Here is a 27,548-nt window from a genome sequence, read left to right as displayed (position 1 = left end):
TAATTATGGTTTATCTGAAACAATGATGATTACGTATATTTATAAATATTACCTTGCACTCCTTGATAGTTTAACGTCCCATTATCATTCACGGTAAATGCAAGCTCACATCCTACAACAACTGGCCTTGGCTTATGTACGAAAAATCTGAAGATCCATATTGTATCAACGATAACAAACGTGCTAAAGCAGACAGAAATTGACAATTAGAATCCCTCAGACAACAGCTATACTCATCTGGTCTCTTTGCCGCTATCAGGTATTGACTTTCATTTAAGTTCCGATAATTCAAAAATAGTTTTGATCATGTTTTTATTTTTAATTTGTTAATGAGTTAATATCTAGAAAAGCTGACAAGCAGGAAATCAACGAATTAAAACTGTGGCTCTGAAACTCAATTTTTGTAAGTTCATACAACGGATGTATTCTATCGATTTGTTAAAACTAAAAGTTATATAATAATGTTATTAGCATTGTTTGGTTGAGTCGACTTGTGTCATGTTCCAAAGCAACATATTAACTTTAAAGTTAAAAGATTTCCACTACGTATGTCGCTCTTTAATAATAACTAATTAGATACGTCGACTTGTATGAACTCCAGACTGAAAAATGCATATCAGATCATGGTCCTTGTCATATATTGACTGGGTAAATTGAACGCTTGAGTAAGAAAACAATATGTTAGATAAGTACGTTTACAGGTAATCACTGAAGGATGACATTCCTAAAATGGGAGGATTACGTCATCTTTGCTATGACTCTGTTTTTCTCCTTGGGAGTCGGTCTCTATTATTCACTGCGAGGATCGAAACAAAGAACCACCAAGAATTTCATACTCGGCGATGGAAATATGTGGTCACTTCCGGTGGCGCTGTCTCTGATGGTTTCCTATGAATCTGGTGTGATGATGTTAGGGGTTCCGGCGGAAGTGTATATGTACGGGATGCAGTGGTACATGAGTATTATTGCTGCCTTTATATCCCACCTACTGACGTTGTACCTACTTCTTCCATCACAGAGGAAGCTGTCCATCACCAGTATGAATCAGGTATTGGCTGGGAACTCACGTGGCTGTGATTTCGAATCAAATTAGGACATACCACTAAATTACTTGCAGAAAAGCAAATGATCACTATGCATATAATGTGTTTAACGATTTCATCCTAATTGTAGTATGTCAAATTTTATCTAACTCGAAATCTATAAACTGCTTAAGTCATCCATGTGTCCAAAAAATATAATAATCCTTTTAGTAATGATTGGATCTTGTGTATTCAACTTGTGATCAATATTTTGTGATCAATTTTGCATTAATATGTGACTGTAATAAAGTATGCCAACTCAGGTAGATAGAAGTGAATATACATAAAAATTACATTGTATAGAATATGAAATATAATATTATTATACTGTTGATGTGTTTCTAGTATTTCGAGCTTCGATACAAATCTCATGGACTGCGACTATTTGCTACAATAATTAGCTTGCTGTCGTCGGTAAGTTTATCTTTGTATTTAGTCCCATGCATGTCAGGCGTATTTGATTTATATCAAGATCTTTTTTTTCTATTATACCATGACAGTACGTAATATGTTACATGCCACTTAGTCCTGAATTATATCCGATATGTTATAAAATCGTTTCAAAGTACAAAAATAGTAGCTATCACTATTTCTAAATGACTGCAGGGATACTCAGCGACCAATACATTCCTAATGTATCATAATATTTATCCATGGACTATGTCAAAGCCAAGCTCAGTTCATAGACAGCAACTGACCAATCGCAAGCACCGGGGGTCTTCAAATAGTACAAAAAAGCGACCTAATCTCCGGAAATGAATTATAAGTGACGGTACATTAAATCGCTCAACTCTTCATTTTTTCTTCATTTTTTCTATTTGGACCCGATGATAAATTCTTTGAAGCACATCCGTAGATCAAACAACCTATATATACACACAAGATGTCCAACACAAAGCTCTCAGTTTCACTACGACCATGGGAGATAGAATAACAGTGGTAGTTACCCCTGTACTATCGATGATTACCGCGAAGAATCCTTTACAATTAATTTTACAATGGAATCAATCTGTGGAATACATTTGTTTTGGATACAGGTCAACTACCTAGGGAGCGTAGTATTTGTACCGGCGGTGACGTTGGAAATGGGTATGAATGGAATTGTTGTCTTTAATAATTAATTATACTTCAGCGCAAATTGTATTAATTAACTGCGGATGATTAATAAAAAAAGTTATGATCAATATAGTCTGATTTAAGAAATATCGCTTTCATAATAATACTTTTTCTTTATTATAACACTCGCTATTTGGTTTTGCTATGTGAATTATTGTGCACTGTAACAGACTATTGGTGAAAAGAAACATTCCTAATATTGAATTATGTTTTAATTTGTTCTAGTAACTGGCATACCAATCTGGATCTCAATTATCACACTGACAAGCGTCGTTCTTATATATACTGTTATTGTAAGTATATAAGTCTGTTGTCGCCTGTTCAGTATGATATAATGACAATGTTTGAGAAGGTTGATAGTCTGGGTCATTGTTGTAGGGAGGCTTCACCGCCGTCATCTGGACAGACGTGTTCCAGGCAGTCCTCATGTTCAGTGGAATGTTCGCTGTTCTCATCAAGGTACGTATACACTATACCTGTTTTAATATAAAGTCTCTGTGGAAAGGACTGTATGTCCATCATTCAGTACTCTTATTCAATGATACTATGGTATAGCAATGCACTTGCGGAAATTAACTCAAACCCAGTCAATAGAAGGGCTTTCATATAACTTTACAAGCATGGTATTAATTGTGAATGATGCTATTTTTATAATAATAATATCATACAAAAAAGCAATTTCGCTATAGCGGACATCAAAACCATTAACAAATCCGACATTTATTTCGCTTATGCTTTAAGGACGTTACAGAACTCAAACATTTACGGTACATTTACATACAGAACCATATTTTTTGTCCCAAAAATAATTTGAAAATCCTCTCATGCTTATAACATTGATCCACGTTACCGATAGACAGTTTGTAACAGGGAGTTCTGCAACTCCCCCTAAATAATAAATGATAGTGTTGGTAATGATCCGTTGTAAAACCTTTATTATCTATGATAGGGTACAATGGAGTCAGGCGGACTAACCAGTACTTGGACAATCATTAGAGAGAAAGGACGGATTAACATGTTCGAGTAAGTAAAATACGTACCAAGGCTGTATCTACTGATTTTATAGGTTTATAATTGTATACATATCATGGAACAATAAAGAACTATGCAAAAATTATACAAGTAATGTGTACAAAGATATTGTCCAGGATATAGGTTTTTGAAACATTCCCTCCAACTTTTTTGCAACTATCTATCCTGACTGCTGTTATCGTACACATGTTAATTCAAACTAAATGTCTGCACTTCTGAAAACGAAAATATAAGTCAACATGATATGCGATCGTCGTGTAGATGTATGAACTTAAAATCTCAAGTCCGAATAAAATTGATCGTCAAATACGAAGAAAAAGGACAGTTTTACACTTTCGGGAGTGTATTGGTATGGAATATAATCGTGCAGATACATAGTCCACTAACCTCCTGATAAATGCACATTAATATGTATCCATTGATAATAAAAGAAAGTTTTTTAACATGATGATTGCACATACTTATTGTTGTTTATCTTCCCGTTCAGTTTCAATCCGGATCCAACGTTACGCCAGTCTTTCTGGAGCCTCTTCGTTGGGGGCCTTATAAACGGACTGAGATTACAATTTGCACAACCAACTTTCCAACGAATAAAAGCAACACCTACCGTAGCATCAGCTAAAAGGTCTGATTTCTACCACACGGATCGTTTTAGTCGTTTTCGCAAGACATACATTTTCGTACAAGTCCGGGAGATGGCTCGAACGTAAAGTCAAATGCTGTGAATATATAAAACGTGATTTAAATGTCAGTAAGAACCCTTAACCGCGAATTTGTTTAATTTGTTATACATGACGTAGAAGCAAACATAACGTGGCTTACATAAATGTATCAGAGTAAATGTTCATGATTGTGAAAATATTACTTTTATGTTGAAGGATGTTTTTCCTTGCGTCCGTATTTTTCCTGTTTATATCCGGACTAGCTGTTTTGGAGGGTGCCGTCATGTTCGCTTACTACCATACCGTAGGATGTGATCCCCTTGTAGCCATGCAAGTCAGCAATCAAAATCAGGTACAAAGGATATAAATCTCCGTAAATAAAATACTAAAACATCTCACAACTGTACAGAGGAAATATATGAGTCAATAAGTAGTTAATATACTGAGCGCCGATGAAAACGCAACAGTACTGTTATAATATGCAAAATTTAACGGTAACAAAAATTTGACAGAAAAAAAATCTTTATTTCATTACAAAGGTATACATTTCAAGAGTCGTTTCCTACCAGTGAGTTAGTCAAAGATTGCCCGTGAATGGGGATGAGACAAACGTTTCAACGCTCATTTTCACACTTTCAATATATGATGTGGCCACCATTTGCCTCCACACAAGCACGACTCCTACGTGGCATGGACCGAACCAGACGCTAAATTTTAACTGGCTGAATGTTCCTCCACTCCTCCTGAAGGGCAATTTCAAGTTCACGTCGATTCTGATGTTGTGGCTGACGTCGTTTCATAGCTTGACCTAACTGGCCAGGGGAGAAGGCAGGCCAGGGCAGTGTTTGAATGTTCTATTGATTAAGGAAGTCTATTGTCAACCTTGCTGAGTGCGCACGAGCATTGTCATGCTGTAGAATGTCGACGTCGGGATGATTACGAAAGAACGGTTCAACGGTAGTTTGTAGGACTTCGTCGATGTAACGCCGTGCCGTCAGATTACTGTCTACGATAACAAGGGGCGTCCTGCGGTCGAAGGATATCCCTCCCCACACCATGACACTGCCACCATCCCAACGGTCACATTCGCTGACACACGAATCGACGTAACGTTCTCCCCGTCGTCTCCACATGCGAATTCTACCGTTACTATTACGGAGATGGAAGTGGGATTCATCCGTGAACAGTACGCGTCTCCATTGGCGCATGAGCCAACGTCGATGCCTCCAACATCGACGTTGTGTCAACATGTTCTTACGGAAGGGTTTACAGGCTTTAAAACCGGCGCTACGTAAAGGTCGGCGGACAGTAGAAACGAAAATTCTTCTTCCATTGATACCTATCGTTGTTCTGGCCGTTTGGGAGGCAGTTTGGTGGCGGTCACGGAGATGGGTGACCCGGATGTAATGGTCCTGTCGATCCGACTTCACTTTTTGCCTCCCATGGCGCCGTCTATCATTCAGAGAACCCGTTTGAACGTACTGCTGATGAAGTCTGACAATAGTAGAAGGCGAAATTCCCATTCTACGCGCAATTTCACGCCGCAGCAGTCCGCCTGCCAACATACCCCTAAATTTGTGACGCTGGGTATCCGTAAGTCGTGGCATCGTTTTCCAAACTAAACGGCGTTTTTAAAATCTGGTTGTGGAAAACAGTCTTCCTATCCACAAGGACTGTACACGTGTAATGGGTAGACCAAGCGCGCATTGATACCGAGTGCACGTGCAGATAGGAACTTTTTCAACAATCGACCGCTTCACGGCCCGTGAGCAAGTTCAGTCATGCGAATCTTTATTGTATACATTGATATGAACAAAAAAATAAATTGAAAAATATTCAATTAAAAAGTGTTACGTTTTTATCAGCTCTCAGTATAGTTAACAATTATTCAGATATGATAGGACTAAAATTGTATATTAAGACATAATCTAATTTACTGCTTGGTCATGTCATATTGATTTTTAACAGAAAAACGATTCAAATGCAACATATTGAGTTGTGGAAATTTGAGTCAAAACCACAATGTCTTTCTGTGTACTTTAAAACGACAAAGCAATCGGCATACTACAAGTATCATTGCTAGCTAATTTGTGAAGACATTGATCAATAGAAATGTATAACTTATATACTACCAAATGTATCATAGCCTTATAAGATAAAAAGTACTACAAAATATTGATAAAAGCTTGGTTGTTACATGAAATCTATACTTCTGAATATAGCTGAATATAGCTTCATTTCATTTTAACATTGAATGATATTATGTTACCAAATATATTCTTATAGCTACACTTATAACACTTATGCTACTAAACATATTTCACATTGTACATTATTTATCATCTGTAGCTGTCCTTATAACATAAGTTGTATTCCTAAACATTCAATAGCTATCCTTATACATGGTGTAACCTCTATTTATCAGTTGATAGCGGTGATGGTTCGAGATATTTTCAGGGACACACCCTGTCTTCCTGGGTTGTTTTTAGCGGCTCTATTCAGCGCATCACTCAGGTATGAATATTTGCTGTATGCATAAAAAATAAACAAATGTGTAATCGGTATGCTGCATACATTAGCATCATTACACTGATACCGTATAAACAGTTCTATCAACGTAAATTTGCATGTATCTATTGTTATGGAAAATATTTTACGACGAAAACAATCTAGCGTAATGCTTGGTTGTTTTTTAAATGTCACATATGATGTCCTTCAGTATTTGAAAGGTAAGTACTTTGTTTCACGTCAGTTATTGGAGTAATACAGGTGTAAATAGGTAATTACTAAATATCTTAGGACATCCTATCTTTACATGTAGTACGATGTCGTCAGTACTGAGTGGGGTAATATAGGTGTAAATAGGTAATTACTAAATATCTTATGACATCCCTATCTTTACATGTAGTACGATGTCGTCAGTACTGAGTGGGGTAATATAGGTGTAAATAAGTAATTACTAAATATCTTAGGACATCCTATCTTTACATGTAGTACGATGTCGTCAGTAATGAGTGGGGTAATATAGGTGTAAATAGGTAATTACTAAATATCTTAGGACATCCTATCTTTACATGTAGTACGATGTCGTCAGTACTGAGTGGGGTAATATAGGTGTAAATAAGTAATTACTAAATATCTTAGGACATCCTATCTTTACATGTAGTACGATGTCGTCAGTACTGAGCGGGGTAATATAGGTGTAAATAGGTAATTACTAAATATCTTAGGACATCCTATCTTTACATGTAGTACGATGTCGTCAGTACTGAGTGGGGTAATATAGGTGTAAATAGGTAATTACTAAATATCTTAGGACATCCCTATCTTTACATGTAGTACGATGTCGTCAGTACTGAGTGGGGTAATATAGGTGTAAATAGGTAATTACTAAATATCTTAGGACATCCTATCTTTACATGTAGTACGATGTCGTCAGTACTGAGTGGGGTAATATAGGTGTAAATAGGTAATTACTAAATATCTTAGGACATCCTATCTTTACATGTAGTACGATGTCGTCAGTACTGAGCGGGGTAATATAGGTGTAAATAGGTAATTACTATAAACATTATCTTAGGACATCCTATCTTTACATGTAGTACGATGTCGTCAGTACTGAGCGGGGTAATATAGGTGTAAATAGGTAATTACTAAATATCTTAGGACATCCTATCTTTACATGTAGTACGATGTCGTCAGTACTGAGCGGGTAATATAGGTGTAAATAGGTAATTACTAAATATCTTAGGACATCCTATCTTTACATGTAGTACGATGTCGTCAGTACTGAGTGGGGTAATATAGGTGTAAATAGGTAATTACTAAATATCTTAGGACATCCTATCTTTACATGTAGTACGATGTCGTCAGTACTGAGTGGGGTAATATAGGTGTAAATAGTAATTACTAAATATCTTAGGACATCCTATCTTACATGTAGTACGATGTCGTCAGTACTTAGCGGGGTAATATAGGTGTAAATAGGTAATTACTAAATATCTTAGGACATCCTATCTTTACATGTAGTACGATGTCGTCAGTACTGAGTGGGGTAATATAGGTGTAAATAGGTAATTACTAAATATCTTAGGACATCCTATCTTTACATGTAGTACGATGTCGTCAGTACTGAGCGGGGTAATATAGGTGTAAATAGGTAATTACTAAATATCTTAGGACATCCTATCTTTACATGTAGTACGATGTCGTCAGTACTGAGCGGGGTAATTAAGGTGTAAATAGGTAATTACTAAATATCTTAGGACATCCTATCTTTACATGTAGTACGATGTCGTCAGTACTGAGCGGGGTAATATAGGTGTAAATAGGTAATTACTAAATATCTTAGGACATCCTATCTTTACATGTAGTACGATGTCGTCAGTACTGAGCGGGGTAATATAGGTGTAAATAGGTAATTACTAAATATCTTAGGACATCCTATCTTTACATGTAGTACGATGTCGTCAGTACTGAGTGGGGTAATATAGGTGTAAATAGGTAATTACTAAATATCTTAGGACATCCTATCTTTACATGTAGTACGATGTCGTCAGTACTGAGTGGGGTAATATAGGTGTAAATAGGTAATTACTAAATATCTTAGGACATCCTATCTTTACATGTAGTACGATGTCGTCGGTACTGAGCAGGGTAATATAGGTGTAAATAGGTAATTACTAAATATCTTAGGACATCCTATCTTTACATGTAGTACGATGTCGTCAGTACTGAGCGGGGTAATATAGGTGTAAATAGGTAATTACTAAATATCTTAGGACATCCTATCTTTACATGTAGTACGATGTCGTCAGTACTGAGTGGGGTAATATAGGTGTAAATAGGTAATTACTAAATATCTTAGGACATCCTATCTTTACATGTAGTACGATGTCGTCAGTACTGAGCGGGTAATATAGGTGTAAATAGGTAATTACTAAATATCTTAGGACATCCTATCTTTACATGAAGTACGATGTCGTCAGTACTGAGTGGGGTAATATAGGTGTAAATAGGTAATTACTAAATATCTTAGGACATCCTATCTTTACATGTAGTACGATGTCGTCAGTACTGAGTGGGGTAATATAGGTGTAAATAGGTAATTACTAAATATCTTAGGACATCCTATCTTTACATGTAGTACGATGTCGTCAGTACTGAGTGGGGTAATATAGGTGTAAATAGGTAATTACTAAATATCTTAGGACATCCTATCTTTACATGTAGTACGATGTCGTCAGTACTGAGCGGGGTAATATAGGTGTAAATAGGTAATTACTAAATATCTTAGGACATCCTATCTTTACATGTAGTACGATGTGTCAGTACTGAGCGGGGTAATATAGGTGTAAATAGGTAATTACTAAATATCTTAGGACATCCTATCTTTACATGTAGTACGATGTCGTCAGTACTGAGTGGGGTAATATAGGTGTAAATAGGTAATTACTAAATATCTTAGGACATCCTATCTTTTACATGTAGTACGATGTCGTCAGTACTGAGCGGGGTAATATAGGTGTAAATAGGTAATTACTAAATATCTTAGGACATCCTATCTTTACATGTAGTACGATGTCGTCAGTACTGAGCGGGGTAATATAGGTGTAAATAGGTAATTACTAAATATCTTAGGACATCCTATCTTTACATGTAGTACGATGTCGTCAGTACTGAGCGGGGTAATATAGGTGTAAATAGGTAATTACTAAATATCTTAGGACATCCTATCTTTACATGTAGTACGATGTCGTCAGTACTGAGCGGGGTAATATAGGTGTAAATAGGTAATTACTAAATATCTTAGGACATCCTATCTTTACATGTAGTACGATGTCGTCAGTACTGAGTGGGGTAATATAGGTGTAAATAGGTAATTACTAAATATCTTAGGACATCCTATCTTTACATGTAGTACGATGTCGTCAGTACTGAGTGGGGTAATTAGGTGTAAATAGGTAATTACTAAATATCTTAGGACATCCTATCTTTACATGTAGTACGATGTCGTCAGTACTGAGCGGGGTAATATAGGTGTAAATAGGTAATTACTAAATATCTTAGGACATCCTATCTTTACATGTAGTACGATGTCGTCAGTACTGAGCGGGGTAATATAGGTGTAAATAGGTAATTACTAAATATCTTAGGACATCCTATCTTTACATGTAGTACGATGTCGTCAGTACTGAGTGGGGTAATATAGGTGTAAATAGGTAATTACTAAATATCTTAGGACATCCTATCTTTACATGTAGTACGATGTCGTCAGTACTGAGTGGGGGTAATATAGGTGTAAATAGGTAATTACTAAATATCTTAGGACATCCTATCTTTACATGTAGTACGATGTCGTCAGTACTGAGCGGGGTAATATAGGTGTAAATAGGTAATTACTAAATATCTTAGGACATCCTATCTTTACATGTAGTACGATGTCGTCAGTACTGAGCGGGGTAATATAGGTGTAAATAGGTAATTACTAAATATCTTAGGACATCCTATCTTTACATGTAGTACGATGTTGTCAGTACTGAGCGGGTAATATAGGTGTAAATAGGTAATTAATAAATATCTTAGGACATCCTATCTTTACATGTAGTACGATGTTGTCAGTACTGAGTGGGGTAATATAGGTGTAAATAGGTAATTACTAAATATCTTAGGACATCCTATCTTTACATGTAGTACGATGTCGTCAGTACTGAGTGGGGTAATAAGGTGTAAATAGGTAATTACTAAATATCTTAGGACATCCTATCTTAACATGTAGTACGATGTCGTCAGTACTGAGCGGGGTAATATAGGTGTAAATAGGTAATTACTTAATATCTTAGGACATCCTATCTTTACATGTAGTACGATGTCGTCAGTACTGAGCGGGGTAATATAGGTGTAAATAGGTAATTACTTAATTATCTTAGGACATCCTATCTTTACATGTAGTACGATGTCGTCAGTACTGAGTGGGGTAATTAAGGTGTAAATAAGTAATTACTAAATATCTTAGGACATCCTATCTTAACATGTAGTACGATGTCGTCAGTACTTAGCGGGGTAATATAGGTGTAAATAGGTAATTACTTAATATCTTAGGACATCCTATCTTTACATGTAGTACGATGTCGTCAGTACTGAGTGGGGTAATATAGGTGTAAATAAGTAATTACTAAATATCTTAGGACATCCTATCTTATTACATGTTAGTACGATGTCGTCAGTACTTAGCGGGGTAATATAGGTGTAAATAGGTAATTACTAAATATCTTAGGACATCCTATCTTTAACATGTAGTACGATGTCGTCAGTACTGAGTGGGGTAATATAGGTGTAAATAAGTAATTACTAAATATCTTAGGACATCCTATCTTTAACATGTAGTACGATGTCGTCAGTACTGAGCGGGGTAATATAGGTGTAAATAGGTAATTACTAAATATCTTAGGACATCCTATCTTTACATGTAGTACGATGTCGTCAGTACTGAGCGGGGTAATATAGGTGTAAATAGGTAATTACTAAATATCTTAGGACATCCTATCTTTACATGTAGTACGATGTCGTCAGTACTGAGTGGGGTAATATAGGTGTAAATAGGTAATTACTAAATATCTTAGGACATCCTATCTTTACATGTAGTACGATGTCGTCAGTACTGAGCGGGGTAATATAGGTGTAAATAGGTAATTACTAAATATCTTAGGACATCCTATCTTTACATGTAGTACGATGTCGTCAGTACTGAGCGGGGTAATATAGGTGTAAATAGGTAATTACTAAATATCTTAGGACATCCTATCTTTACATGTAGTACGATGTCGTCAGTACTGAGCGGGGTAATATAGGTGTAAATAGGTAATTACTAAATATCTTAGGACATCCTATCTTTACATGTAGTACGATGTCGTCAGTACTGAGTGGGTAATAATAGGTGTAAATAGGTAATTACTAAATATCTTAGGACAATCCTATCTTTACATCTTGTAGTACGATGTCGTCAGTACTGAGTGCGGGTAATATAGGTGTAAATAGGTAATTACTAAATATCTTAGGACATCCGATCTTTACATGTACTACGATGTCCGTCAGTTACTGAGGGGGTAATATAGGTGTAAATAGGTAATTACTAAATATCTTAGGACATCCTATCTTTACGTAGTACGATGTCGTCAGTACTGAGTGGGGTAATATAGGTGTAAATAGTAATTACTAAATATCTTAGGACATCATCTTTACATGTAGTACGATGTCGTCAGTACTGAGGGGTAATATAGGTGTAAATAGGTAATTACTAAATATCTTAGGACATCCTATCTTTACATGTAGTACGATGTCGTCAGTACTGAGCGGGTAATATAGGTGTAAATAAGTAATTACTAAATATCTTAGGACATCCTATCTTTACATGTAGTACGATGTCGTCAGTACTGAGTGGGGTAATATAGGTGTAAATAAGTAATTACTAAATATCTTAGGACATCTCTTTTCTGTATCGTACGATGTAGTACTGTAGTACGGTCGTATATGAGGGGTGTATAGTAATAAAATAAATACTTAGGAATCTTCTTACATGTAGTACGATGTCGTCAGTACTGAGCGGGGTAATATAGGTGTAAATAGGTAATTACTAAATATCTTAGGACATCCTATCTTTACATGTAGTACGATGTCGTCAGTACTGAGTGGGGTAATATAGGTGTAAATAGGTAATTACTAAATATCTTAGGACATCCTATCTTTACATGTAGTTACGATGTCGTCAGTACTGAGTGGGGTAATATAGGTGTAAATAGGTAATTACTAAATATCTTAGGACATCCTATCTTTACATGTATTACGATGTCGTCAGTACTGACGGGGTAATATAGGTGTAAATAGGTAATTACTAAATATCTTAGGACATCCTATCTTTACATGTAGTACGATGTCGTCAGTACTGAGTGGGGTAATATAGGTGTAAATAAGTAATTACTAAATATCTTAGGACATCCTATCTTTACATGTAGTACGATGTCGTCAGTACTGAGTGGGGTAATATAGGTGTAAATAGGTAATTACTAAATATCTTAGGACATCCTATCTTTACATGTAGTACGATGTCGTCAGTACTGAGCGGGGTAATATAGGTGTAAATAGGTAATTACTAAATATCTTAGGACATCCTATCTTTACATGTAGTACGATGTCGTCAGTACTGAGCGGGTAATATAGGTGTAAATAGGTAATTACTAAATATCTTAGGACATCCTATCTTTACATGTAGTACGATGTCGTCAGTACTGAGCGGGGTAATATAGGTGTAAATAGGTAATTACTAAATATCTTAGGACATCCTATCTTTACATGTAGTACGATGTCGTCAGTACTGAGCGGGGTAATATAGGTGTAAATAGGTAATTACTAAATATCTTAGGACATCCTATCTTTACATGTAGTACGATGTCGTCAGTACTGAGCGGGGTAATATAGGTGTAAATAGGTAATTACTAAATATCTTAGGACATCGTTACATGTAGTACGATGTCGTCAGTACTGAGCGGGGTAATTAGGTGTAAATAGGTAATTACTAAATATCTTAGGACATCCTATCTTTACATGTAGTACGATGTCGTCAGTACTGAGCAGGGTAATATAGGTGTAAATAGGTAATTACTAAATATCTTAGGACATCCTATCTTTACATGTAGTTCGATGTCGTCAGTACTGAGCGGGGTAATATAGGTGTAAATAGGTAATTACTAAATATCTTAGGACATCCTATCTTTACATGTAGTACGATGTCGTCAGTACTGAGCGGGGTAATATAGGTGTAAATAAGTAATTACTAAATATCTTAGGACATCCTATCTTTACATGTAGTACGATGTCGTCAGTACTGAGTGGGGTAATATAGGTGTAAATAGGTAATTACTAATTATCTTAGGACATCCTATCTTTACATGTAGTACGATGTCGTCAGTATGAGTGGGGTAATATAGGTGTAAATAGGTAATTACTAAATATCTTAGGACATCCTATCTTTACATGTAGTACGATGTCGTCAGTACTGAGCGGGGTAATATAGGTGTAAATAGGTAATTACTAAATATCTTAGGACATCCTATCTTTACATGTAGTACGATGTCGTCGGTACTGAGCAGGGTAATATAGGTGTAAATAGGTAATTACTAAATATCTTAGGACATCCTATCTTTACATGTAGTACGATGTCGTCAGTATTGAGCGGGGTAATATAGGTGTAAATAGGTAATTACTAAATATCTTAGGACATCCTATCTTTACATGTAGTACGATGTCGTCAGTACTGAGCGGGTGATATAGGTGTAAATAGGTAATTACTAAATATCTTAGGACATCCTATCTTTACATGTAGTACGATGTCGTCAGTTCTGAGTGGGGTAATATAGGTGTAAATAGGTAATTACTAAATATTTTACGACATCCTATTTTTACATGTAGTACGATGTTGTCAGTACTGAGTGGGGTAATATAGGTGTAAATAGGTAATTACTAAATATCTTTGGACATCCTATCTTTACATGTAGTACGATGTCGTTGGTACTGAGCAGGGTAATATAGGTGTAAATAGGTAATTACTAAATATTTTACGACATCCTTATTTTACATGTATTACGATGTTGTCAGTACTGAGCGGGTAATATAGGTGTAAATAGGTAATTAATAAATATCTTAGGACATCCTATCTTTACATGTAGTACGATGCCGTCAGTACTGAGCGAGGTAATATAGGTGTAAATAGGTAATTACTAAATATCTTAGGACATCTTATCTTTACATGTAGTACGATGTCGTCGGTAGTGAGCGGAGTAATATAGGTGTAAATAGGTAATTACTAATTATCTTAGGACATCCTATCTTTACATGTAGTACGATGTCGTCAGTACTGAGTGGGGTAATATAGGTGTAAATAAGTAATTACTAAATATCTTAGGACATCCTATATTTACATGTAGTACGATGTCGTCAGTATTGAGCGGGATGTCCGCCATGTTCTGGGAGGATATCGTCAAACCGCACTGTAGACCGATGTCAGATAGAAGGGCCATACGGGTAGCACAGCTATCAGGTACGTGTGTCCATAACATAGATTTCTTATATGAAGGTATATATTGTCAACCTACACAACAATTGGTATATAGCGTTGAACAATTATTGTCGTATTCCAAAGATTATTGTTCAATTACAAAAAAGTGATTTTCAACAAACTTGCGTCTCCTAAATATATTATTTTTAAACAGTTGGCATTTAGACGTCACTGTTACGATACCACACATGAGCCTGTATTGATATTGACTTGAGCAATCTGAACTCGTATCACGGGTAGCAATTTTTTTGTCGCTACCAGATTGAATTTTCCGACTTACATGCATATTCAGACATTCTCTGAAACATCAATTTCTATTTCTGTTGGATTTCTTTGTGAGTTATTATGTCATCTACAATTTTTCAGATTGATATTACTCTCGTCTTCAGCGTGAATTTTGATGTGATTAGAAGAGTTTTTTTTTATTGCTATTAACATCTTCAAAAGCACAGCTTATATTACATGACCATTATACCACTTCCGTCATGACTGTTTTAATGTTTTTGGAGGACTGTCCATAGCTGTTGCCTTCGGTATATCCGGTATCGATGGGCCAGTCTCACGGGTACCGCTTTCTAATTTACATATTTATTTTATTTATTTCCAATTTAACGGACCAGAAAGTCCACTTACAAAACGGATAGCACAAATTAATACATTCAACATAAATATAAAATATCAAAGATAAGTATATAGGTAAAAAAACCAGACGCAAACATCCAGTAAATTACGACTAGGGACTAAAAACATTATTGGATGACTAGATAAAAACAGTAAGTGTTGTTTACACAATTAATTATCGACGGAAAACGAAAGAGTACTATAAACGGCAGGCTCCAGACGTGATGTGAAAAAAATATTATGATTAACAGACTCATTAGATAGAAATATTAATAAATAGATTCAAACAAGATTTCGAAGCCTTGCTTTCAAAAAATCAAAGATAATGTCGAAAAAGAAACGAGCGTGCACCTTTTTTCGGGCGGTTAATATTTTGCACCGTCAAATACACTCGTTGCTAAGGGTTGCTTAGGTTGAAATGCCAAATACCTCTCGACCAATCAGATTACAGGATTCTTTCTTGATGTTAATAATGCAAAATATACCATTTGAATTTGTAAGAAAATGCCTTTTTTCTATAAAACCTTTTGTATATATTTTTTTAGATATTAGATATCACGGGATCATGTTTGAATGGCACCATCGGAGGCTTGTTTGTTCTTGGCTGGTTCGTACCTAAAGCAGACGCAACGGTGAGTACTACACGCAATATCGACACGAACGTATTTCAAATTGATATTTATATGAAAGACAATAAACAGTTTTAAAGGTGTTATTGTTAATCTCTGTTGAAATGTTAGCTGCTTCATGACAACGTGGTCATATGGTTGAAACTTTTACAGGGAGGGTTAGTCGGAGGCGTGGTCTCTGTAGTCATTATTGGATGGATTACCTTCGGAAAACTGGTTTCAAAAGGGACGCGGGTTCATCACAAACTAGAACCTGCTTCAATAGATAACTGCCAAGATCTCAATGTCACCAATAGAGATGTTTACCAATACATTTCACCAGGATCTATTTGGAATAACTCGACATATACACCTGATTCACGTCCTGCTCCAATGTTACCTGAACCGTAGGTTAATACTGTGCCAAAAAGGTTGAAATAATGACAAAGGGCCGTAACTCGGGTCCGGAAAAAAGTTTTGGTTCCGTTCCCACGGTGAATTATTGTGTTGATTTTTAGGTTACGGTCCAGCTGTACTTTGTAATTATATACTTTACACGATTAACGTTTATGGCTACAGATGATAATTATGCAGATAATTTAAATGAAATATAACAATTTGATCAACTTATACATGTAATATAATGTTAACCACGAATTTTCTGTGATTAAAAGTTAAAGGTAGGTTTCGCCCAATGAAATATAAAGACTACGAAATTGAAATTTATCCTATACATAGATATAATCTTCAGATCATTTTCAATGCATACAGCGAACAATATGGGTGGTCAGTTGCCTAGCTTGACCAGGAAAATACTCCTCTAAAAATAGAGCGAAGTCAAGCTTTACATGGAACATGACGTATTTTTTCCAAAACGAGGCAGCAGCAACAAACGGAAGCGTGCAACAAAATGTCAGATAGAGGTGACAGTCTTGCCACGGCATGTTTAGTTAAAAAACAACAACAACAACAACAAATCGAAGTGCGAGGGACTGTTTATACATATCATATAATCTAAAACACTTCATGTTACTTACATACGCTCGCTAACTTTGTACACCAAATATACATGTAGTTAGTCTGCGGTTGTTTGTGCGCTGGCATATGTGTTGAAATTTAACTCACCACGTGCAATGCCGTTACACGAGTCCCAACATATCCCGGCAAGTTCCGCTTGAGATGTGGCTTCTGTTTATTCAATTGCTACATGCCATCTCTGAATTCAATTCCCTATAGATATCCTAGGGTGCTACCGAATCCATTATAATTTCCTCCACTTTGTTGCCGTTTCAGATATATTTTTTTCATCTCACACACTTTCGTTCAGCCATTTTGTTTACTTTTAGTGCGTGACAATGCGCATGCGCCAAACTTCGACAACACAATCCATCGCAGCTTCATTTGCATATTATTTTGTCTGACGGACACCGTAATAAATCAAGGATTTCCTTCAATTTTGTATTCAAGACACATTTGTTCAATCTCAAACACATAAAGAAATTAAATTGAGATATTTTAATATGTTTTTTCATCTTTTCTTCCGCTTATCGAATTTCACAAAAAAATATTTATTTGGTTTGGCGAAACCTACCTTTAACTAATAGTGTAAAATAATTAATACTAAATTAAATGCTTTATTAAATCCCAAAGTAATAATTAATTATGTTGCTATATTAAATCCTAAAGTAATAATTAATAATGTTTTTCTATTAAATCTTAAAGTAATAATTGATTATGTTGCTCTATTAAATCCTAAAGTAATAATCAATTATGTTGCTCTATTAAATCCTAAAGTAATAATTGATTATGTTGCTCTATTAAATCCTAAAGTAATAATCAATTATGTTGCTCTATTAAATCCTAAAGTAATAATTAATTATGTTGCTCTATTTAATCCTAAAGTAATAATTAATGCTAATGCTCAATTAAATCGTAAAGTAAGAATGGATGCTATTGCTCTACATAATGTATTAAATATATTTTCAGACACGGACTGGATGTGCTCTATTCTCTATCCTATAAGTGGCTAGTCCCTCTGGGAATGTGTCTAGTACTCATAGTCGGAACACTCGTCAGTAGTTGTCAAGGTAATATATATTGTATAATGGTTTTTATGTAAAATTTCAGGGTTATTCTTTAACATTTATTTTATTAAAACGAAGTCAAAATTGAGACGGTATGAATTATATACAAACCAATGAGAATCAGATAGATACAATATTAATAGGTTAAATATCTTTGTTTGGTACTGAACCAGATTTATGATGGTGTATTCCTTTTGTTCATATTTCTATAAGATTAAAAAAAAATGATTTGAAAAACCGACATTTAGCGACGATATTCAGAAGATATTCACGATAACGTATGCATATATTTTGGAAATCCCTTCGTAAACCAACAGGGTCGTAAATGTTTGATTTAATCAGACTGAAAACTAATCAAGATAACTGTAATATATTTTAAAGCACCAAAGTCTGTAGACACCCGACTGGTAGTATCGGTATGTGATTATCTGTGCTGCTGTATCCCGGAGAACATTCGACGAAGGTTCCGTTGTGAAATTCACTATCCGAAAACGAATGAGGTATGCATATTATACAGACTCATTTTCTCAGTTTGTGTACAAAAGGTGTTTTTTTTTTATTTTTTTTTTTATTTTTTTTTTTATTTTATTCGTGTGTGCATTTTGTCTATGTTCATTATGTTTGCAAATCGGTTTCACTCTATCTTTCATTTTGTTGTAGGACAAATGTGATGGTTCAACATCTGAAGAATTTACGATTGAGGTTGTCCAAAGTGCAGAAGACACATATTATGGCAAAGAATCCCAAAACACGAGAACATCATAGGGTATGCTAGTTTAAAGCGGTAACAAGTACATATGTACCTGAAGAAACGGCACATCCAGTCAACCCTGTCTTAACGACCCCATGTATTCAGCGACGTGTTGTCTAACACGACCTAAACTATACCAGCGACGTGTTGTCTGACACGACCTAAACTATACCAGCGACGTGTTGTCTGACACGACCTAAACTATACCAGCGACGTGTTGTCTGACACGACCTACACTATACCAGCGACGTGTTGTCTGACACGACCTAAACTATACCAGCGACGTGTTGTCTGACACGACCTAAACTATACCAGCGACGTGTTGTCTGACACGACCTAAACTATACCAGCGACGTGTTGTCTGACACGACCTAACTATACCAGCGACGTGTTGTCTGACACGACCTACACTATACCAGCGACGTGTTGTCTGACACGACCTACACTATACCAGCGACGTGTTGTCTGACACGACCTACACTATACCAGCGACGTGTTGTCTGACACGACCTAAACTATACCAGCGACGTGTTGTCTGACACGACCTAAACTATACCAGCGACGTGTTGTCTGACACGACCTAAACTATACCAGCGACGTGTTGTCTGACACGACCTAAACTATACCAGCGACGTGTTGTCTGACACGACCTACACTATACCAGCGACGTGTTGTCTGACACGACCTAAACTATACCAGCGACGTGTTGTCTGACACGACCTAAACTATACCAGCGACGTGTTGTCTGACACGACCTAAACTATACCAGCGACGTGTTGTCTGACACGACCTAAACTATACCAGCGACGTGTTGTCTGACACGACCTAAACTATACCAGCGATATATACTATATACATGACCTGTAATCAGCTATACCCTACTTAGCGACAGGCGACCATTATAATCAACGCCAAAATTAGATAAAACTAACTAAATCTGGTGTAATTTTAAAATAATATACTCTATCTATATATATAATTTGTTTTAATTAAATATTATGACATTTGAAAAAAAATGTTTGATTCTACTTTTCCCGTACAGGTCGTGATAGGGTGAGCAATCACACCAACATTTTATTGTTTCATAATGTTTGATTATATTACAGACATAAAAAGGTACATCAAACATTGGAAAAGCAATATATTCAAGGTGCCAAACAAAATCATGTCGCAGTGATTAATTCAGTACGAATACAACAGGGACGTGGAATAATGATGTGATGAACTACACGTGAGAATTATGGTGCGCCTTACACCTCTGTTAATTTGGTGCGGTCTGCTTTCACCTGGATGATGTTCATAACTGTTAGACATCCACACAGTGTATATATATGTTTACACGAAACGACCTTTGAACTCCGCCGCGACATCAGGCTCATTACAATGTTTGTGACTTTGATTAAGTGGCGGGCTAGGCGAGTCTAGTAGCACCAAATTATCTTTATTTGCATGATGCAAATCGACGGTGGACTAACTAGGCCATATAACTATATTTATATCTTTTATTATTTTGTATCAGATAGATATTGAAATAACGAAATATTTTAGATTTCAAGAATTATTCTGAAACAATTGATATTGCTAAGACGTTACGTGATTTGTTTTTAGATTTCCATTATCGACACGAATATGTTTAAATTTTAGGGGTGAATTATATAACGCTTTAGACAAAAACATTTGAAACTAATGACACCTATACCGAACGCTGCATACTAGTATAACTATTAATTAAACTTCATTACAAGTACAAAAATCTACTATAATGAAATCATCATTCTTTGCATGAATTTCTTAAACAATAATTCTATCTATTTTTCATATTGCCTGATTGATTCACAGCAATCCTTTCTTTTCTAAATCTATATAAATAGGTTTTGAATGTCTTGATATAGCCTTTCATGTATGTTATATGGTTACAATAACATTATATTTTAAATTAAAGTTTATTGTCGAATGTCTCGTTTATATTGTCATTCGTCCCTTTTGCTCCTTTTTCGTTACATCTATACCATCTTCCATAGGCTTTTTGTTGGTTTCGTAGACGAAATATAAACAGAATGCTGACACAATCATAACACCACTAAAGATGAAATACATGGCCCCAGGAATATAGCTGTTCTGTAAATATAATAGAGATTAGGTCAGTTAGCATTCTATGTAAAATAGAAATCAACAACACACGCATTGTGTTTTATGTCTTAACCACAATCTGATTTAACTATATGTTACGTTATGATTAAGTGTAGTTATGAGGAACGGCATGGAGATCTATTTATTGTTTTAATCAGATGACTCAAATCATTTTATTAATTACATATAATTTCTTAACTCAATATAACGTCTTTAATTTGGTCACTGACCATTGGTTATTTTACATGTCAAGGTCACCCAGATGTTCTTTGCATGCCTGTATTGACTTTAACTTATCGTGACAAGAGAAAAAGACTGGACATGATGGGATATCATTGGTTTTGTCAAATATATATAACATAGTATATAGAGAATACACGGTTAGTATCTTACAATACAAGGTTTATTTTGGTGCGAGACTTAGTGCGAGACTTAGGAAAGCCGAGATGAAAAACCATTATGGCTTTCAAAACGAAAGCAAATTGACAGTTCCTTACTTTGTTTCGCTCGAAGTGAGACGCTTCTTTGATGCGGAGGTAAAGATTCATTCATTAACCGAATGAGAGTGTACTCCTTTTTACTGTCGTGGGAAATAAATAAGCGCATTCACAAACAGTAACCGTAATTCTATTCAGGGTGATATATCACTGAAAGGAAATGAAAATACTCAAATAATAACCAATACCCATTTAAGAATTACTTAACAATACATACCTTTGTCATGAGCCAAGAAAAAGACGACACCGCCATACGAGATTTTCGATATCGTAAAAATGACGTCATTTCGATGAATGTGACGTCACGTTTTAGCGGGACTGAATGACGTTTCATTCACCGGAAGGTTCAAGTTCTGGGTCAAGTTAGAAAAAGTTCCGTCAGATATGGAACAAATTCACGTGATCGTATTGACGGATAAAGCATATCGTATTGACGGATAAAGCACAAGTTTATCCGGCAGTAGTTATCGGTCAGTATGTGGGACAGTTGCAGGATAAATGTATATGAATACTTACTAAATACACTATTTGTGGTGCTACCATCGCTCCGATTCTGGCAAAGGAATTCAACATCCCATATCCAATATTCCTTAAATGCAATAAACCAAGGTACTAAGAGATTTTTTTTTATTTTCCAGTGGTTAGATTTCAAGTACATATAACGCGCGATCAAATGATTGAGGCTTTCCATTATAATAGACAAAAAATATCATTCAGTTGACATAGTTAGGGTGATCCTCTTTGTGCTTATTGTTTCATTTTATTGTCTTTAATCTATTTCGCATTTACACCTCATAACGTACTAGATCAATAAGACCATTGCCGGATTTTGTGATAGAAAGCTGCTTCATTATTTGTTTAATATGTACGTACCTGACAACAGTAGGATAAGTCTCTGACGATAAGATGACGAGTGTGCCCCATCTACCCCAACCGACATTTTCGACGCGAGTGCAAACCAATTAACTAAAGACTCCTTCAACTCCATATCTATATTAAACAAATTATTAAATACTTAATCCATGTATTGTTCAATATAATTTAATCAATTCTTGTTGTCCACAAAAACTTCAAACAACACCACATGTTAGAGATGGTGGGAGAAACATTAAATAAATGTACTTGAGATTGATTTAGTATCACAAACTAAAATTTCTCCCATACATATAAGTGTAATACTGGCTGGTCTCGGGCAATACACTCATGTCGCATGAGGCTCGTGACGTCACAGCGTCAACATTTTTTTCTCGGTACAAATCACATTTTCTTTCAGAAAATAATCTGGAATTACAGTAATAGATACAAACAACGGAATTTACGTTGAAAATATAACGCAATTTTCATATATGGATATGGTTATTTACAGTCGCGGTATTTTTCTAATTTATTTCAAAATTGCGGATAATCATAGTAGTAAAATTGCAATAAAACGTCGAGGTATGAGAGAACAATACTCTTTCATATGGTGACATAACGGATAGGGATAATCTACCCTCGGTACCACAAAATGTTGTAAAACCCTCCGCAAGCCTCGGGTTTTACTACATTTTGTGACCGTCCGCAAACCTCGGGTTTTACAGCATTTTGTGACCCTCGTGTAGAATATCTCTATCAATCATATCTGCAGATGAAAGAGTCTTAAAGTAATCACCCCATTACAAATTATACATACTAGTCAATATGATGAAAATACGCTAATGGTGTGTATTGTAAGCGCTTACGAAACAATAACTACAACGAACAAAAGCAATAAATCAGTGCTATACGGCCGATTATTTTAATAATGATAACCTTTTCACGTGTTTTCATAACTTGATTTTTGAACAGATCACAAAAATAAGATAAATATTGTTATTCTATAGTCAAAACGCGATATTTAACTCATAAAACTTGAAATTTTCTCCCGAGTTAAAATCGTTACTTGTTCATTCTTAATGATTTTATCAAATAGAAGACAAACACAAAATTGATATTTACCGAGACTTAATTTTTATTGAAAATATCCAATCAATATTCAATCAATAACAACCTACATTATAATACTTAGCTTTCAATGGGAATATTAAACTATATTTGAATATATTTTTAACCTAATAGAAATGGCAGAAGTTGGCCAAAGCTTCAACATGAGAATTAAAAACAGCTAATATTAAAATGGAAACTGAGAACAGGAAATACCACAAAATAGAAGTTGTTGTATATAATAGACTTACAAATTCTATATCAGCATTTTCTGTTGCTCCAAGTGAAACACCGCCAAATGGAATTTACACGGAACAATTAATTCCACGGCAAAGTTAAGATAATCATTGCTACCGTAATATGTCCCAAACAATATGTGATGCCCTGGAATAACTTTAACTGCACTCTGGGAAATCATGCTGAAGCCTCGACGAAGGTTCTTGGAAGTGATGAGCTGAAACATACAAATTAAAAACCGACAGCAGAAACGCAAGATATCAATCAGCACACTAGCAATAGAAAAATGGGTGGGAAGGGTGGGTTTTTGGCAAACAAATCTATGGGAACAAATATCGTGCACCTTCCTGTACGTAAACTAGATTAAAAAGGATTATATCCACCTCCCAACTGGAGATTTCCACTGCTATAGAAGGACAGGGGGCGTAACTCTTTTGTCTTCATCTGATAAACTGAACTAATTGAGAGACCATTAGTTCTTATTAATGCACCGTTACCGGATAGCTGTATTGCTGCCACAATAAACCCTGTCATCCCTGAAAGTAACATCAGAGCCAGGGTCACTCACTTCCTACCGAATCTGAAGGGAGGAAAGACAAAAGTTGAGAGACAGTACGATGTTACCTATTTCTGAGGTTTACGATGATACCTATTTGTGAGGTAGTACGATGATACCTATTTGTGAGGTACATGTAGTACGATGTTACCTATTTGTGATATTTGTGAGGTAGTACGATGACATCTATTTGTGAGGTAATACGATGATACCTATTTGTGAGGTAGTACGATGATTCATATTTGTGATGTAGTACGATGATACCTATTTGTGAGGTAGTAGGATGTTACCTATTTGTGAGGTAGTACGATGATACCTATTTGTGAGGTAGTACGATGATACCTATTTGTGAGGTAGTACGATGATACCTATTTGTGAGGTAGTACGATGATACCTATTTGTGAGGTAGTACGATGATACCTATTTGTGAGGTAGTACGATGATACCTATTTGTGAGGTAATACGATGATACCTATTTGTGAGGTACATGTAGTACGATGTTACCTATTTATTTGTGTGGTAGTATGATGTTACCTACTTGTGATGTAGTACGATGTTACCTACTTGTGAGGTAGTACGATGATACCTATTTGTGAGGTAGTACGATGATACCTATTTCCCGTACTTATTTGTTAGGTAGTACGATGATACCTATTTCCCGTACCTATTTGTGAGGTAGTACGGTGATACCTATTTCCCGTACTTATTTGTGAGGTAGTACGGTGATACCTATTTCCCGTACTTATTTGTGAGGTAGTACGGTGATACCTATTTCCCGTACTTATTTGTGAGGTAGTACGATGATACCTATTTCCCGTACTTATTTGTGAGGTAGTACGGTGATACCTATTTCCCGTACTTATTTGTGAGGTAGTACGGTGATACCTATTTCCCGTACTTATTTGTGAGGTAGTACGGTGATACCTATTTCCCGTACCTATTTGTGAGGTAGTACGGTGATACCTATTTGTGATGTAATACGATGATACTTGTTCCCCGTACCTATTTGTGAGGTAATACGATGATTCCTGCGCTGGAATCTCCACCACGCTCAGTAAAAACATATTGAGATACAAGCTACCAGACAAACTCTGAACGCCGAACGAGATCGCGTAATACCCATAGCCACACGACATCCTACAAAATGAATCATACAATAACATCTGTTGGATATGTAAACGTTGAAATTTGACATTTTATATTTGATAGTTGCGTCTTTTGGAAAATATAATTAAATTTATAAATTCTTATTATTTTATACAATATAAACTTATGATATATGAAGTCCAAAAGATTATTTTCCTCACTTCAAATTAATTTCAAGAAATCATATGTTTGGTTTGGTATTATATATATATATATTTAAGTGTTATCAACAGCAATTACTATTTCCACAGCATATAATGTTCACAACATATTATAAGAAAGAAAGAAATGCTTTACCATGCAAATCCAAGTAAAAATGTACACTTCCGTAAATTAGGAGACCTGGCTACGTCTCGGATACTATATTTCCTATCATCTTGCACTTTGAAATCCTTCTCAACAAAGTAACTCATTTTAGTCATATCCGGTTCCGGTTTAACATTAATTCGGGATATTTTACGAATAACATCTTTAGCTTCCTCCACCCGGTTGTGCGTGACGAGATATCGGAAACTCTCGAGTAGAAACCTGTAAACTTAACAGTTGTAGATAAAATAAAGAAAGGAAATCTTAAAAAGCAGAAAACTGGGAATCTAAGCTATTAATAGCATCGTCAATAATCCATCAATATAATGAAATAAATCTGAATCATCCCTTTTTAAGGCGCGTTTTAAGTTATCTTTATTCATTTTTATAAATGTCTTCTCGTTTCGTAATGAGCGCGCATTGTTAACATAAAACAACAATTTCAATAAAATAAGACCATTACTATAACTCCGTTTTATCAAGGATATGACAACATTCCATTCGGGGTCACGTTCTTGTGAGTTTTTTTTTTAATTGACCAATCAAATTGCCACTTCAAGAATCTTGAAATGAAACTTAAGGGGACAAAGGTAGATTGTCAGATTCATTTTCGTGTCTGTAGTCACCTTGCTCAAAGATCACAACCTAGATTATTGTATGTGTGAGCTGGGACGAAATGTCGTTTCAGTTCATGTAGCTATGTGGAGCAAATGCATTGAACTGATGTACAGGGAGAATAGGCCACCAAAACGTGACCCCCTATGGTATGTTGTCAGATCCGCTATAGTATAGTGATCACCAGAACGTGACCCCTTATGGTATGTTGTCAGATCCTCTAGTAAACGAAGTTATAAGGATCTGTATTTTAATTGCTTACAACAATTTATATACATTGAACTATGATAATAGAAGATGGTAATAAATCGTAATCCTAATGACTTACCACCACATCAACAAACAGGGAATTGCCATTATAGACACAGCGAAGTGGAGATACTGCCAGTCATGGAGCCACATAGACATTCCACCGAACACACATGCCCAAATTGACCATCCAGGGAATGCTATGGTAACCGCTCTCCGTTTGAGGGGGTATAAATTCTATTACATAGTTATAGATCACTGTCAGGTTGGCACGAATTCCAAACCCGAGTAAGAACCGAAGGGCCGCAAACATCTGCCAAGACACCGAAAACCCGGCCACCACGTTTAGAACTATCATTATGGTCAAGGACAGAAAAAAGGTCGACTTTCTCCCAATGTATTCCGCAAGGTGTCCGGAGAGTACACTACTGACCAGTAAGCCGGGCATCTGAATGGTCGTGATGGTAGAAGTGATCCAGTCTCTGTCACAGAAAGAAGACATGTTAACATCTAATGTGAGTACTGTTTGTGTCAATGGCAAACTCTATCTGGGTATTTATTTTCATGATAGTGTGACCGGTTAACTTTAAGCTTGTGATAAACATGTACCAAAATTGTCATTTATTGAATTTGTGAAAAACATGTACCAAAATTGTCAACTATTCTATTTGTGATAAACATGTACCAAAATTGTCAACTATTGTATTTGTGATAAACATGTACCAAAATAGTCAATTATTCTATTTATGATAAACATGTACCAAAATTGTCAACTACTAATAGT

At 35.7% G+C, this 27,548-nt stretch overlaps 1 protein-coding gene and 1 pseudogene across 1 annotated transcript; one reads left to right on the top strand and one right to left on the bottom strand.

Annotated features, from left to right (window-relative positions):
* The first annotated feature begins 91 nt into the window (after positions 1 to 91).
* Positions 92 to 21,019, top strand: LOC138307408 (sodium-coupled monocarboxylate transporter 1-like). Its single transcript, XM_069248148.1, has 18 exons — positions 92 to 259; positions 702 to 1,048; positions 1,428 to 1,496; positions 2,120 to 2,171; positions 2,424 to 2,491; positions 2,577 to 2,657; positions 3,148 to 3,221; positions 3,718 to 3,855; positions 4,109 to 4,244; positions 6,318 to 6,406; positions 14,872 to 14,984; positions 15,497 to 15,567; positions 16,169 to 16,255; positions 16,406 to 16,638; positions 18,218 to 18,318; positions 18,697 to 18,815; positions 18,976 to 19,081; positions 20,173 to 21,019. Exons 2-17 carry the CDS (start codon positions 716 to 718, stop codon positions 19,078 to 19,080), a joined length of 1,869 nt encoding a protein of 622 aa, XP_069104249.1. The 5' UTR covers positions 92 to 259; positions 702 to 715; the 3' UTR covers position 19,081; positions 20,173 to 21,019.
* A 641-nt stretch (positions 21,020 to 21,660) lies between these two features.
* LOC138308078 (solute carrier family 22 member 21-like) lies at positions 21,661 to 27,266 on the bottom strand (annotated as a pseudogene).
* Between the last annotated feature and the right edge of the window lie 282 nt (positions 27,267 to 27,548).

The sequence above is a fragment of the Argopecten irradians genome, chromosome 14 (genome assembly GCF_041381155.1).
Source record: "Argopecten irradians isolate NY chromosome 14, Ai_NY, whole genome shotgun sequence".
NCBI lineage: Eukaryota > Metazoa > Mollusca > Bivalvia > Pectinida > Pectinidae > Argopecten > Argopecten irradians.
The sequence above is the reverse complement of the archived record's forward strand: the minus strand, read 5'-3'. Positions and strand labels throughout refer to the sequence as shown.